General features: G+C 45.9%; 1 protein-coding gene across 1 annotated transcript in view; it reads left to right on the plus strand.

The window, feature by feature from the left end:
* Positions 1 to 11738, plus strand: part of LOC124124690 (helicase-like transcription factor) — a 74482-nt gene extending 62744 nt beyond the window's left edge. Inside the window, exons 21-24 of the mRNA XM_048395310.1 lie at positions 1345 to 1457; positions 3075 to 3255; positions 7163 to 7243; positions 8926 to 11738. Coding sequence (XP_048251267.1) covers positions 1345 to 1457; positions 3075 to 3255; positions 7163 to 7243; positions 8926 to 9075 — 525 coding nt within the window. The 3' untranslated portion in view covers positions 9076 to 11738. The remainder of the gene's footprint in view (positions 1 to 1344; positions 1458 to 3074; positions 3256 to 7162; positions 7244 to 8925) is intronic.
* The last annotated feature ends 2617 nt before the right edge of the window (positions 11739 to 14355 follow it).

A 14355-nucleotide genomic window follows, 5' to 3' on the forward strand; every position in this document is an offset into this window, starting at 1 on the left:
TCTCACCGACCCATTCACCCACTTACAAACTCACCGACCCATTCACCCACTCCTTATCTCACCGACCCATTCACCCATTTACAAACTCACCGACCCATTCACCCACTCCTTATCTCACCGACCCATTCACCCACTTACAAACTCACCGACCCATTCACCCACTTACAAACTCACCGACCCATTCACCTACCCCTTATCTCACCAACCCATTCCCTCACTTATAAACTCACCGACCCATTCCCCCACTTACAAACTCACCGACCCATTCACCCACTCCTTATCTCACCGACCCATTCACCCACTTACAAACTCACCGACCCATTCACCCACTCCTTATCTCACCGACCCATTCACCCACTTACAAACTCACCGACCCATTCACCCACTCCTTATCTCACCGACCCTTTCACCCACTTACAAACTCACCGACCCATTCACCCACTCCTTATCTCACCGACCCATTCACCCACTTACAAACTCTCCGACCCATTCACCCACTTACCAACTCACCGACCCATTCACCCACTCCTTATCTCACCGAATCATTCACCAACTCACCGACCCATTCACCCACTCCTTATCTCACCGAACCATTTACCCACTTATCAACTCAACAACCAATTAACCCACTCCTTATCTCACCGACCCATTCACCCACTTATAAACTCACCGACCCATTCACCCACTCCATATCTCACCGACCCATTCCCCCACTTATAAACTCACCGACCCTTTTCCTCACTTATTAACTCACCGACCCATTCACCCACTTATAAACTCACCGACCCATTCACCCACTTATAAACTCACCAACCCATTCACCCACTTATAAAGTCACCGACCCATTTACCCACTTATAAACTCACCGACCCATTCACCAACTCACCGACCCATTCACCCACTCCTTATCTCACCGACCCATTCATCCACTTATGAACTCACCGACACATTCACTCACTCCTTATCTCACCGACCCATTCACTCACTCACCGACCCATTCACCTACTCCTTATCACACTGACGCATTCACCCACTCCTTATCACACTGACGCATTCACCCACTTCTTATCACACTGACGCATTCACCCACTCCTTATCACACTGACGCATTCACCCACTCCTTATCACACTGACGCATTCACCCACTCCTTATCTCACCGACCCATTCATCCACTTATAAACTCACCAACCCATTCACCCATTCCTTATCTCACCGACCTATTCACCCACTTGTAAACTCACCGACCCATTCACCCACTTATAAACTCACCGACCCATTCACCCACTCACCGACCCATTCACCCACTCATCACTCACCACTCACCCGTTCCCTCACTGCTGCAGGTCGATGCACTGATGAGCGGGCTTGTGAAGCTGAGGACAGAAGACCCGACAGTAAAGAGCCTGGTTGTGTCACAGTTTACCTCGTTCCTCACGCTTCTCGAGGTACCACTTAGGTATGCCATGCCTTATGTTGTCTGTGGGATAGGTATGTTGTCTGTGGCACCGGTCTGTCTGTGAAGCTGGTCTGTTTGTGACGTTGGTCTGTCTGTGAAGCTGGCCTGTTTGTGATGCTGACCTCTCTTTGACGCTGGTCTATCTATGACGCTTGTATATCTGTGACGCTGGTCTATCTATGACGCTTGTATATCTGTGACGCTGGTCTATCTATGACGCTTGTATATCTGTGACGCTGGTCTATCTATGACGCTTGTATATCTGTGACGCTGGTCTATCTATGACGCTTGTATATCTGTGACGCTGGTCTATCTATGACGCTTGTATATCTGTGACGCTGGTATATCTGTGACGCTGGTATATCTGTGAAGCTGGTCTATCTATGACGCTGGTATATCTGTGATGCTGATCTGTCTGTGAAGCTGGTCTGTCTGTGACCCTGGTATATCTGTGACGCTGGTCTATCTGTGACGTTGGTCTGTCTGTGAAGCTGGTATATCTGTGAATCCTGTCTAGATGTGGGACTGGTTTGATATGTCTGTGATTTGTCTGACTAGGGCTCATTTAGCTATACAAAACAGGCACCAGTGCAACCTATTATTGAAAAGTGCAACCTTATTTTTATTTCTACATCCCCCAAGTGCATGTTAAAAACATTCAAATTTGTGTTCAACCCTTGCTTTAAGCACGACGACAATCATTATTGACGTATTACAGCGATATTTATGACACAGTAATCAGAGATCTAAGACATACTTAGTCACTTTATGAATCTTTGTATCATCATTGATAACTTTGAGTTCAATGTTATTTTGTCCGGTGCAACTAGGTGCACATGTCATCTGACCGCCTCCGCGGTCTGGTGGTAGAGCCTCCGCGGTCTGGTGGTAGAGCCTCCGCGGTCTGGAGGTAGAGCCTCCGCGGTCTGGAGGTAGAGCCTCCGCGGCCTGGAGGTAGAGCCTCCGCGGCCTGGTGGTAGAGCCTCCGCGGCCTGGTGGTAGAGCCTCCGCGGCCTGGTGGTAGAGCCTCCGCGGCCTGGTGGTAGAGCCTCCGCGGCCTGGAGGTAGAGCCTCCGCGGCCTGGTGGTAGAGCCTCCGCGGTCTGGTGGTAGAGCCTCCGCGGTCTGGTGGTAGAGCCTCCGCGGTCTGGTGGTAGAGCCTCCGCGGCCTGGTGGTAGAGCCTCCGCGGCCTGGTGGTAGAGCCTCCGCGGTCTGGTGGTAGAGCCTCTGCGGTAGAGCCTCCGCGGTCTGGAGGTAGAGCCTCCGTGGTCTGGAGGTAGAGCCTCCGCGGCCTGGTGGTAGAGCCTTCGCGGTCTGGTGGTAGAGCCTCTGCGGTAGAGCCTCCGCGGTCTGGAGGTAGAGCCTCCGCGGTCTGATGGTAGAGCCTCCGCGGTCTGGAGGTAGAGCGTCCGCCCGGAGAGCGGAAGGTCCTGGGTTCAATCTCAACCCGTTTCACACAAAAAAATGTGTGCATGCACATCGCTATATATGTGCAATAATCTTGGATGCGACGTTTAAACCCGTTTCACCTCACGTCACATGCCAACATGCACTTGGTGCAAGTTAAATGAAGTTTCTTGAATCAATACTTGCTGACTCACTGTTGATTTCTTCCAGAGCTAATGGCTTCAAGTTTGCTCGCTTGGATGGCACTATGTCTGCAGGAAAAAGAACGGCAGCCATTCAGGAATTCTCAGAGACAGCCCCCGAGACTCCGACAATCTTCCTCCTGTCGTTGAAAGCTGGCGGTGTTGGTCTGAACCTCACGGCAGCATCCAGGGTGTTTCTCATGGACCCAGTGAGTGTGTCACAGATTTAAGTGGAACTATCTGTTTTTGAGTCAAGGTGTGAGGTGAAATGAGGGTCATCGTCACATTCAAGATTATTGCACTTATATAGCGATGTGCATGCACGTGTGTTTGGCTGCTTGTACTAGTCCGGACTAATGTAGATTTTATAGTGCTAGCCCACTGAGATACCATGCCGCAGCTTATATTAATATTTCACTCGATACAGCATCCAATCTGACCCCTGTTTTAGCCTCTTAATGTCAAGCTCCAGGCAGGGTAACAACAAGTACCATCTTTAAACGTCTTTTGGTATGACAAGCCTGGGGATTGAACCCCCGGACAGACACTGTCCACGAGACCATGGTGGCAGTTATTTTCTTAAGATTTTGATTAATTTTGAAATTTTCCTCCAGCTGCCCGACTGTCTGGCAGATAGTTTTAAGACTGTTTAGTTACAGATTCAGTTTTATATGTCTCCTTGTAGATTCTCAAGTAATTGTTTGTATTATTTCAACTGAATCAAGACGTGATTTCTCAAATTCGTTTGGCATTTTTTCACTATTTAAATACTCTTTGAGTGCAGGCAGGCAACTTTGACGATGGGCAGGCAACATTTATGGGTCACCTGTCCAACTGTCTTGTTGGGTTTTAAGATTATTACAGACTCTGCAGTAGGGCCTCCAGGTTAATGGAGAGTAGGCAAGGCTGATGCTGAGATTCAAGGGCCGTTAAGGATGAGTCAATGAGGCTTTGGACCTAGAACAAATCTGTAGTGATTCTGGGCTAGAACTAGTCCCCGGCAACATGTTGATGCCACCATCATATACTTGGAATATTGTGTGGCATTAAACAACACACAAGCAGGACCTGGACTCTCCTGCATCTGACAAGGGTGGAGTAGGATGGTTTGGGTGGTCATGTCCGGAGACTGCAGATTGTTGGCTGTGCTGGTTGCTGCTTGGCCTGGTCCAGATATTTGCAATGTCTAACAACAACCACTCATGCAATCAAGATAAGAAGGTTTATCATTACTCATTAAGAATCAGGCTCTCAGGCCACCCCTTTTTGGAAAACCACAATAAAAGTCATCTGCGAAACCTCCACAGATGCCATGGCATCATAATGCTTAATGTTACATGTCACAAGAGTCCTGGCGAAACCTCCACGGATGCCATGGCATCATAATGCTTAATGTTACATGTCACAAGAGTGCTGGCGAAACCACCACAGATGTCATGGCATCTTAATGCTTAATGTTACATGTCACAAGAGTGCTGGCGAAACCTCCACGGATGCCATGGCATCTTAATGCTTAATGTTACATGTCACAAGAGTGCTGGTGAAACCTCCACAGATGTCATGGCATCATAATGCTTAATGTTACATGTCACAAGAGTCCTGGTGAAACCTCCACAGATGCCATGGCATCATAATGCTTAATGTTACATGTCACAAGAGTGCTGGCGAAACCTCCACAGATGTCATGGCATCATAATGCTTAATGTAACATGTCACAAGAGTGCTGGCGAAACCTCCAAAGATGTCATGGCATCATAATGCTTAAGCTAACATGTCACAAGAGTCCTGGCACGGTCCGGTAGCCTTGTTGTTAAGTGTTCGCTCATCACGCTTAAGACCAGGGTTTGATTCCCAAAATTGGTACAATGTGTGAAGCCCATTTCTGGTGTTGTCCCCTGCTGGAATATTTCTGGAATGTTGCTAAAAGTGTTGTAAACACATACTCTCTCACTCACAAATGTCCTAGTCTATCTACCTAGATAATAAAGTAAAATTGAATCCAACTCAAGTACATGTATTGAATGATTTGGCAAGTCTAGAATACCTCGGCTCTGTTAATCATTGTTCCGGAATCTATACTAGCCACATAAAGAAACTGTGCACGGAGAAAATATATTCTGGATTGAGATACAACACAGCAAGAACAAAATGATGCAGACGCTGTAGCAGCTGAATGATCGGACCGTAAGAAAATGTCAATGGGACCTGAACAACATCTGTTACGATGACGTCAGAAGATCAAAATGGAGTAGGGGGTCATACGACAAAGTCACAAAGTCAATAACGGGTATGACCACCCTGTGCGTGAATCACAGCAGTGCATCGGCGACGCATGGACTCACCAAATGGTCATGGAAGGCCTGGGGAATGGCCTGCCATATCCTCCTCAAATCCTGTGCCAAGTCACGGACGTTATCTGGAGGATGTGGAAGACGACGCAGACGGCGCTCCATTTCATCCCACACATGCTCTATTGGGGAGAGATCTGGAGAAATTGCAGGCCATGGCAGTAACATGACATTGTTATGGTGAAGGAAATCCATTGCGACCCTAGCCGTGTGAGGACGAGCGTTGTCCTGTTGAAATGTCAATCCCGGGCCATGACGTTGCAGGAAAGGAATGACCACAGGCCTCAGAATCTGATCTCTGTAGCCAACACCGGTGAGATTGCCCTGAACAACCACCAAAGGGGTTCGGTGCCGTGCTGTTATCCCACCCCAAATCATCACAGAGCCACCTCCAAAATGATTCCTCTCCAAAATACAGTTGCATGCATAACGTTCTCCCAAACGCCGGTAGACAAGTTGGCGCCCGTCACTGTGGGAAATGTTGAACCTCGATTCATCTGTAAAGACAACATTTCTCCACCATATTTGAGGTTGGCGAACATGATTTCGACACCATCTTAGACGGTCAACTGGATGACGGTGTGTCAGGATGGGACATATGGCAGGGCGTCGTGGTCGAATCCCGTACTGACTTAAACGATTCCTGACAGTGTTGGGATGGATACGGCGCAATCGAGGAATTGTCTAGGACGTCGTTACTGCCGTTTGGAACCTGTGTCGGAGATGTGTTACTCGAATGCATCTGTCCTGTTTAGGCGTCGTTACTCGGGGACGTCCTGAACATGGGTGGTCGGCAACGTCATTTGTGTTCTGATAACGCCTCACCAATGCCGATATCGTGTTACGATGGCATTGGAAATGTGTTGCCACCTGTTGTTGCCTCATTCCTACTCGGATCATTCAAATGGCTTCGTGACGCTGTGCAGCTGTCAATCTTGGCATGATTTGCTTGTGTCTACACCTGAGAAGTTTTGAATTTTTGAATGACCACAGATCATGCTTTCCAAAGTGACAGCGAATTTTGAGTTGCACATGCTGTGTACAGCTGCACAGGATGCACGTGCAGTAACACATTGCAAGTCCATAGGCCCCCATCAATGACGTCATATCGCATGGCACGTGCATGAGTGTTTGAATTTCTCAAATAATTGCTGTGTTCAAACCTATATTTCGTGTATGGACGGTGTGCCCTTATATCTATATTTTCTCCGTGCACAGTTTCTTTATGTGGCTAGTTTACATATGTCCCTGTTGACTTCAAGGAACAAACTAACAAGCCAGTGGTTGTCATGAGGTTATTGTGACTGGACTGCCTCCGTAGTCTAGGGGTAGAGCGTCCGCCCGGAGAGCGGAAGGTCCGGAGTTCAATTCCCGGCCGCGTCATACCAAAAGACGTTAAAAGATGGTACTTGTTGTTACCCTGTCTGGCGCTCGGCATTAAGGGGCTAAAACAAGGACTTGTCGGCTTGGAGTCAGTATACTGTCTTTGAGTGGGGTATTCATGTTAAACTGTGGCATGGTATCTCAGTGAGCTAGCACTATCAATCGGCATCAGTCCGGACTAGTATAAGCAGCCACACACACACACGTACATGCACGTCGCTATATAAGTGCAATAATCTTGGACGCGACGTTAAACCCCATTTCACCTCACCTTATTGTGACTGTCATGTGTCTTTAAGTTTGCTTTTGTACCAGGGTCGTGGATGTTTTGACACAGGTAACTAATGTAGGCTGTTCTTACCTTGTGAATCTCTCCTTCACTCAGGCTTGGAACCCAGCATCGGAGGAGCAGTGCTTTGATCGATGTCATCGTCTGGGTCAGACCAGGGATGTTACCATTACCAAGGTAAATTATGTGAGTGAGTGGGTTGGGTTCTGAAGTGAACTGTATTCCTGTTAGGGCTGGGGCGGGTAACGCAGGTACTCGGGTCGGGTGGGTACTGAGTAGGCCCCGGGTACCCACAGGACTACCTGGACCCATGGTTAGTCACGTGATATATTGTTTAATGACAAAAAGTATCTAAAACTCTATGGTTACACTATAAGTCACTAATGTTCCAATTTCTTTCTGTCAATGCACCCATTCCTTCTGACTTTTATATGTTTCAATAAAAATTAATCTTCATGCAGTAAACTTCAGTGTATGCATGACCAGATCATTTTACAAGAGTATCTAAATACATTTTGCCAGGGCTACGGTAAAATGTTTCCCAATCGGACAGTTTGTACCTGTCTCTTGATAGGTTCTAGGGTGGTGGGTCCCAGGGGGGTAAATTTAGACTCATCCAAGCCCTAAATCCTGTTTTATCCTGGTGTTTGAGTTTAATATGGACAGGAATCCCCAAGCATTTCTGCACAGTGAATCGAGATGACGGGGCGACCTGTTCCCCTGGGAAGGATGTTGAGTGAGTGAGTGAGTTAAAGTTTCACGTAGGAGTAGAGGCCAATGTGCGTGTGTGAGCCAGCTGGGTAGTTGATGTGCTAGTCTGTAGACCTTCAGCAACATCTCCTCTGAACCAGTTGGACCAATGAAGCTGAAACCTTTCCACCATTGATGACACCCAAATTTGTTCTTGTATTAATTGGATTTTCAGTATCATCCCCAAAACATCCGAACCTATTTTTTCAAAATTTGGTGCATGTGCAATTGTTTTTTGGGTCAACATATATAATCAAGGACCAACCTGTAGGTCCCGTGACCAAATCATGGAAACAAAGGTTTGAAAGTGTTTTTGAGTTTCCTGATGTATACTGAACAATTTTGACTTGGGCTGCCCGGTTGAAAATCCCGGGCATTTTGGGGAAGGGTCAACAAAGGTCAAACAGGGGTCAAAATTCAAAATTGTGTCGATATGCGTATCAAATTACTCGTCCAGTCATAAGGAACCTAGAAATATATAGTTTGTTATACTTCAGACCTTAAATGGGGTAGCTTTGGCCAAAAACTTTGAAAGGTCAACGCACTTTTGGCAGTCGGTGAAATTCACAAACACAGTTAACATTGTCCGATAGTCATGATTTTAGTGTCTAATAATATATTTTCTGACATGGCAAATTCAACCAAGCAACTTTTAAAAGTAAAAAGGGTTACCTTGACCTTGAAAATCGAAAGTCAAAATTGTTCAGTATACATCAGGAAACTCAAAAACACTTTCAAACCTTTGTTTCCATGATTTGGTCACGGAACCTACCGGTTGGTCTTCTAGTAATATGTTTCATTTTTCATGATATTTTTAAGTTTAACTGTTATTTGACCTTTACATTTGGACCATGTTCCTAATATCTCTCAATACATTTCCTCACACACACGGCATCCCCCCTGGAAACCCCTCAGCCAGTTTAGCTGAAATTGCACATGCCTGTTCTCACCAATGCCATGCCAGTTTGTCCAAGGATTTCAAAAGTGATTTTCAATATGGCTGCCTTGTCAGCCATATTGAAATAGCTATTTATGGCTATGAGTAGTTAACTGAAGGCTTAAAATATGTGTTAACAAACAAATAAACAAATAAATAAATTCTTGTTCAGTTCCTGGTGGAGGAGTCGGTGGAGGAGAGGATGTTGCAGCTGCAGGAGAAGAAGCGCCAGTTGATGAATGGAGCGTTTGGACAGAAGCAGACCGTGGAGCAGCGGCGGCAGACCCGTATCGCCGAGATCAAGAACCTCATTGACCTGTAGTCCACCGGGCCGTCATCTCCGACATCAAGAACCTCATCGACCTGTAGTCCACCGGGCCGTCATCTCCGACATCAAGAACCTCATCGATCTGTAGTCCACCGGGCCGTCATCTCCGACATCAAGAACCTCATCGACCTGTAGTCCACCGGGCCGTCATCGCCGACATCAAGAACCTCATCGACCTGTAGTCCACCGGGCCGTCATCTCCGACATCAAGAACCTCATCGACCTGTAGTCCACCGGGCCGTCATCGCCGACATCAAGAACCTCATCGACCTGTAGTCCACCGGGCCGTCATCTCCGACATCAAGAACCTCATCGACCTGTAGTCCACCAGGCCGTCATCTCCGACATCAAGAACCTCATCGACCTGTAGTCCACCGGGCCGTCATCTCCGACATCAAGAACCTCATCGACCTGTAGTCCACCGGGCCATCATCTCCGACATCAAGAACCTCATCGACCTGTAGTCCACCGGGCCATCATCCCTCAGAAATAGAGAGAATCTGGCAGTCATTGGTTCTTTCAAACCTACATTTTGGCCACGTCTGGATAAACTTGCATAAACTATACCGGATATGGAATATGCTTCAGATATAGATGTTACCTTAAGGGATATGGAATATGCTTCAGATATAGATGTTACCTTAAGGGATATCGAATATGCTTCAGATATAGATGTTACCTTAAGGGATATGGAATACGCTTCAGATATAGATGTTTCCTTAAGGGACATGGAATTAGGTTCAGATATAGATGTTTCCTTAAGGGATATGGAATAAGCTTCAGATATAGATGTTTCCTTAAGGGATATGGAATAAGCTTCAGATATAGATGTTTCCTTAAGGGATATGGAATGAGCTTCAGATATAGATGTTTCCTTAAGGGATGTGGAATAAGCTTCAGATATAGATGTTTCCTTAAGGGACATGGAATAAGCTTCAGATATAGATGTTTCCTTAAGGGATATGGAATACGCTTCAGATATAGATGTTTCCTTAAGGGACATGGAATTAGGTTCAGATATAGATGTTTCCTTAAGGGATATGGAATAAGCTTCAGATATAGATGTTTCCTTAAGGGACATGGAATTAGGTTCAGATATAGATGTTTCCTTAAGGGATATGGAATAAGCTTCAGATATACATTTTACCTTAAGGGATATGGAATACGCTAAAGATATAGATGTTTCCTTAAGCGATATGGAATAAGCTTCAGATATAGATGTTACCTTATAGATGTTTCCTTAAGGGATATGGAATAAGCTTCAGATATAGATGTTACCTTAAGGGATATGGAATAAGCTTCAGATATAGATGTTACCTTATAGATGTTTCCTTAAGGGATATGGAATAAGCTTCAGATATAGATGTTACCTTATAGATGTTTCCTTAAGGGATATGGAATAAGCTTCAGATATAGATGTTTCCTTAAGGGATATGGAATAAGCTTCAGATATAGATGTTACCTTAAGGGATATGGAATAAGATTCAGATATAGATGTTTCCTTAAGGGATATGGAATAAGCTTCAGATATAGATGTTACCTTAAGGGATATGGAATAAGCTTCAGATATAGATGTTACCTTAAGGGATGTGGAATAAGCTTCAGATATAGATGTTACCTTAAGGGATATCGAATATGCTTCAGATATAGATGTTACCTTAAGGGATATGGAATAAGTTTCAGATATAGATGTTACCTTAAGGGATGTGGAATACGCTTCAGATATAGATGTTTCCTTAAGGGACATGGAATTAGCTTCAGATATAGATGTTTCCTTAAGGGATATGGAATAAGCTTCAGATATAGATGTTTCCTTAAGGGATATGGAATAAGCTTCAGATGTAGATGTTACCTTAAGGGATATGGAATATGCTTCAGATATAGGTGTTACCTTAAGGGATGTGGAATAAGCTTCAGATATAGATGTTACCTTAAGGGATGTGGAATAAGCTTCAGATATAGATGTTTCCTTAAGGGATGTGGAATAAGCTTCAGATATAGATGTTCCCTTAAGGGATATGGAATAAGCTTCAGATATAGAGGGAGGGAGGGGGTGTGAGGGAGAGGGCGGTTTTGGAAGGGAGAGGGCGGTGTGGGAAGGGAGAGGGCGGTGGGGGAAGGGAGAGGGAGGTGTGGGCATGATGTCTCACTTCATGGTTGGGGCTGATTAATCTGGACTGAAGAGTGAGTGTGGGCAATGGGTGAGATCGCCAGCATCAGCTTCTGTTGTGATTGTGTTCTTCTAATCTGTTGTGAGGAGTGTTTGTATGCTAGCATGAAAATACAACCTTGTCGTCTTAAATGGTTGGTTGGTTGGTTTGTTGTTTAACGCCGCACTCAGCAATATTCCAGCTTTTATGACGGCGGTCTGTAAATAATTGAGTCTGGACCAGACAATCCAGTGATTAATATCATGAGCATCGATCCACGAAATTGGGATCGATGACATGCTTGATCTAATCCAAGCAATATCTCCTGTGGGAGCCAGTTTTGGATGATAAATGCTATTACAGCAATGTTTCAGTGTAGATCTTTATGCCGTTGTCAAGCAAGATAATGGTATAAGTATCTGTAGCAATAAGTTGATATGTAATTTACTTGTTGAGAGGCATTTAGATGTCATATGTGGGTATATTAAAGAAGTTGTTATCCATAAATTGTGCATATTTTGTTGTCAATCAACTCCTAAGAAATGCCTATCAAACAACTGGTCAACATGGGCACTTCAATCTATGTGGATCCACACTACGTCTACACTAAAATATTTGTATATAACCCTTAAAGGTTTCATAGCAAAGTCTGGATTAGAGATGGCTGTTTGATAAACTTGGGGAGGGCGGCATTTAAAAAACAAACAAGTCTGTTCCCCCAAAACGCTTAATTTTTTTTTCCATCCAGTTTTACAAACTTCGTCCTACATACTGGACTTCTTTAGATGGGTGTGTTGTAGGGCCTCAGAGTGAGTGAGTGAGTGAGTTGGGTTTAACGCCGCTTTTAACAGTATTCCAGTTATATCGCGGCGTGTCAGCTTATTGTAGGGCCTCAGAACCTGGTTTGGCACGGCCTTTCAGGGGAATCACTGGTACGTTTAGTATCACTGACTAAAAAAATCATTTTTTGCTAAAAAGAATTTCATCCATCGCCCGAATTATTACAGGATCAGTTCCATAGTCAGGGTATTGAGCGGGGCCTCATCCAACAAAGTGATCGTAACTCTATGTCAGTCGTAAGTCTATGTAGTCGCAAGTCTGTGACCCGTGAAGATCCGTGGTAGAATAGGTCTTGCTTGCCGTAAAAGGCGACTATTCTTGTCGTAAGAAGCGACTAACAGGATCGGGTGGTCAGGCTCGCTGACTTGGTTGATGCATGTCATCGATCCCAATTACATGGATCGATGCTCATGATATTAATCACTGGATTGTCTGGTCCAGAATCGATTATTTACAGACCGCCGTCATATAGCTGGAATATTGCTGAGTACGGCGTTAATCAACAAACCAACCAACCAACGTAAGTCTATGTTAGAGCATGGGATTGCTTTGTGGGACGGGGCCCAGGACAGGCTTGTTTGTCTCCCTTGTCACTTGGTGCAGATTCCTGTCTCCCTTGTCGCTTGGTGCAGATTCCTGTCTCCCTTGTCGCTTGGTGCGGATTCCTGTCTCCCTTGTCACTTGGTGCGGATTCCTGTCTCCCTTGTGGCTTGGTGCAGATTCCTGTCTCCCTTGTAGCTTGGTGCAGATTCCTGTCTCCCTTGTCGCTTGGTGAGGATTCCTGTCTCCCTTGTCGCTTGGTGCAGATTCCTGTCTCCCTTGTCGCTTGTTGCAGATTCCTGTCTCCCTTGTCGCTTGGTGCGGATTCCTGTCTCCCTTGTCGCTTGGTGCGGATTCCTGTCTCCCTTGTCACTTGGTGCGGATTCCTGTCTCCCTTGTCACTTGGTGCGGATTCCTGTCTCCCTTGTCACTTGGTGCAGATTCCTGTCTCCCTTGTCGCTTGGTGCAGATTCCTGTCTCCCTTGTCGCTTGGTGCAGATTCCTGTCTCCCTTGTCGCTTGGTGCAGATTCCTGTCTCCCTTGTCGCTTGGTGAGGATTCCTGTCTCCCTTGTCGCTTGGTGAGGATTCCTGTCTCCCTTGTCGCTTGTTGCAGATTCCTGTCTCCCTTGTCGCTTGGTGCGGATTCCTGTCTCCCTTGTCGCTTGGTGCGGATTCCTGTCTCCCTTGTCACTTGGTGCGGATTCCTGTCTCCCTTGTCACTTGGTGCGGATTCCTGTCTCCCTTGTCACTTGGTGCAGATTCCTGTCTCCCTTGTCGCTTGGTGCGGATTCCTGTCTCCCTTGTCGCTTGGTGCAGATTCCTGTCTCCCTTGTCGCTTGGTGCAGATTCCTGTCTCCCTTGTCGCTTGGTGCAGATTCCTGTCTCCCTTGTCGCTTGGTGCAGATTCCTGTCTCCCTTGTCGCTTGGTGCAGATTCCTGTCTCCCTTGTCGCTTGGTGAGGATTCCTGTCTCCCTTGTCACTTGGTGAGGATTCCTGTCTCCCTTGTCGCTTGGTGCGGATTCCTGTCTCCCTTGTCGCTTGGTGCAGATTCCTGTCTCCCTTGTCGCTTGTTGCAGATTCCTGTCTCCCTTGTCGCTTGGTGCGGATTCCTGTCTCCCTTGTCGCTTGGTGAGGATTCCTGTCTCCCTTGTCACTTGGTGCAGATTCCTGTCCCCCTTGTCGCTTGGTGCGGATTCCTGTCTCCCTTGTCGCTTGGTGCGGATTCCTGTCTCCCTTGTCGCTTGGTGCGGATTCCTGTCTCCCTTGTCGCTTGGTGCGGATTCCTGTCTCCCTTGTCACTTGGTGCAGATTCCTGTCTTCCTATTCTCCACAGCAGCTGATTGTTCTTCGTCTTACAAATGTTATTTCTTGTCTGTATTCATAGGTGCTTTTTAAGTTATGTTTGTTTTTCTTTAAACACTTTTAAACTTTCATTTGTAGTTGTGTTTTGTTCATATATATCGCATTACAATAGTTAGTGTAATTGTTATTAAAACTGTTAAATTCTTTCTTATCAAATCAGTAATTAATTCTCCTTAGATTTTAAATCTAGTTGTTTTAGAAAAAGAACAAGCATTGTATTGTGTCGGAATTGTCCCTTATTGCGGTTAGCAAGTCAAACTTCATGATTGTCAGTTTGAAAGTAAGTTTGATCTCATGGAGGGGCTAATATCTGTGTGACCTATGTCGGGAATCGAACCCGGGTCTTCGGCGTGACGAGCGAACGCACGGAAATATGAATG

Source organism: Haliotis rufescens, unplaced genomic scaffold (assembly GCF_023055435.1).
Source record: "Haliotis rufescens isolate VD_foot unplaced genomic scaffold, xgHalRufe1.0.p SCAF_14, whole genome shotgun sequence".
Lineage (NCBI taxonomy): Eukaryota > Metazoa > Mollusca > Gastropoda > Lepetellida > Haliotidae > Haliotis > Haliotis rufescens.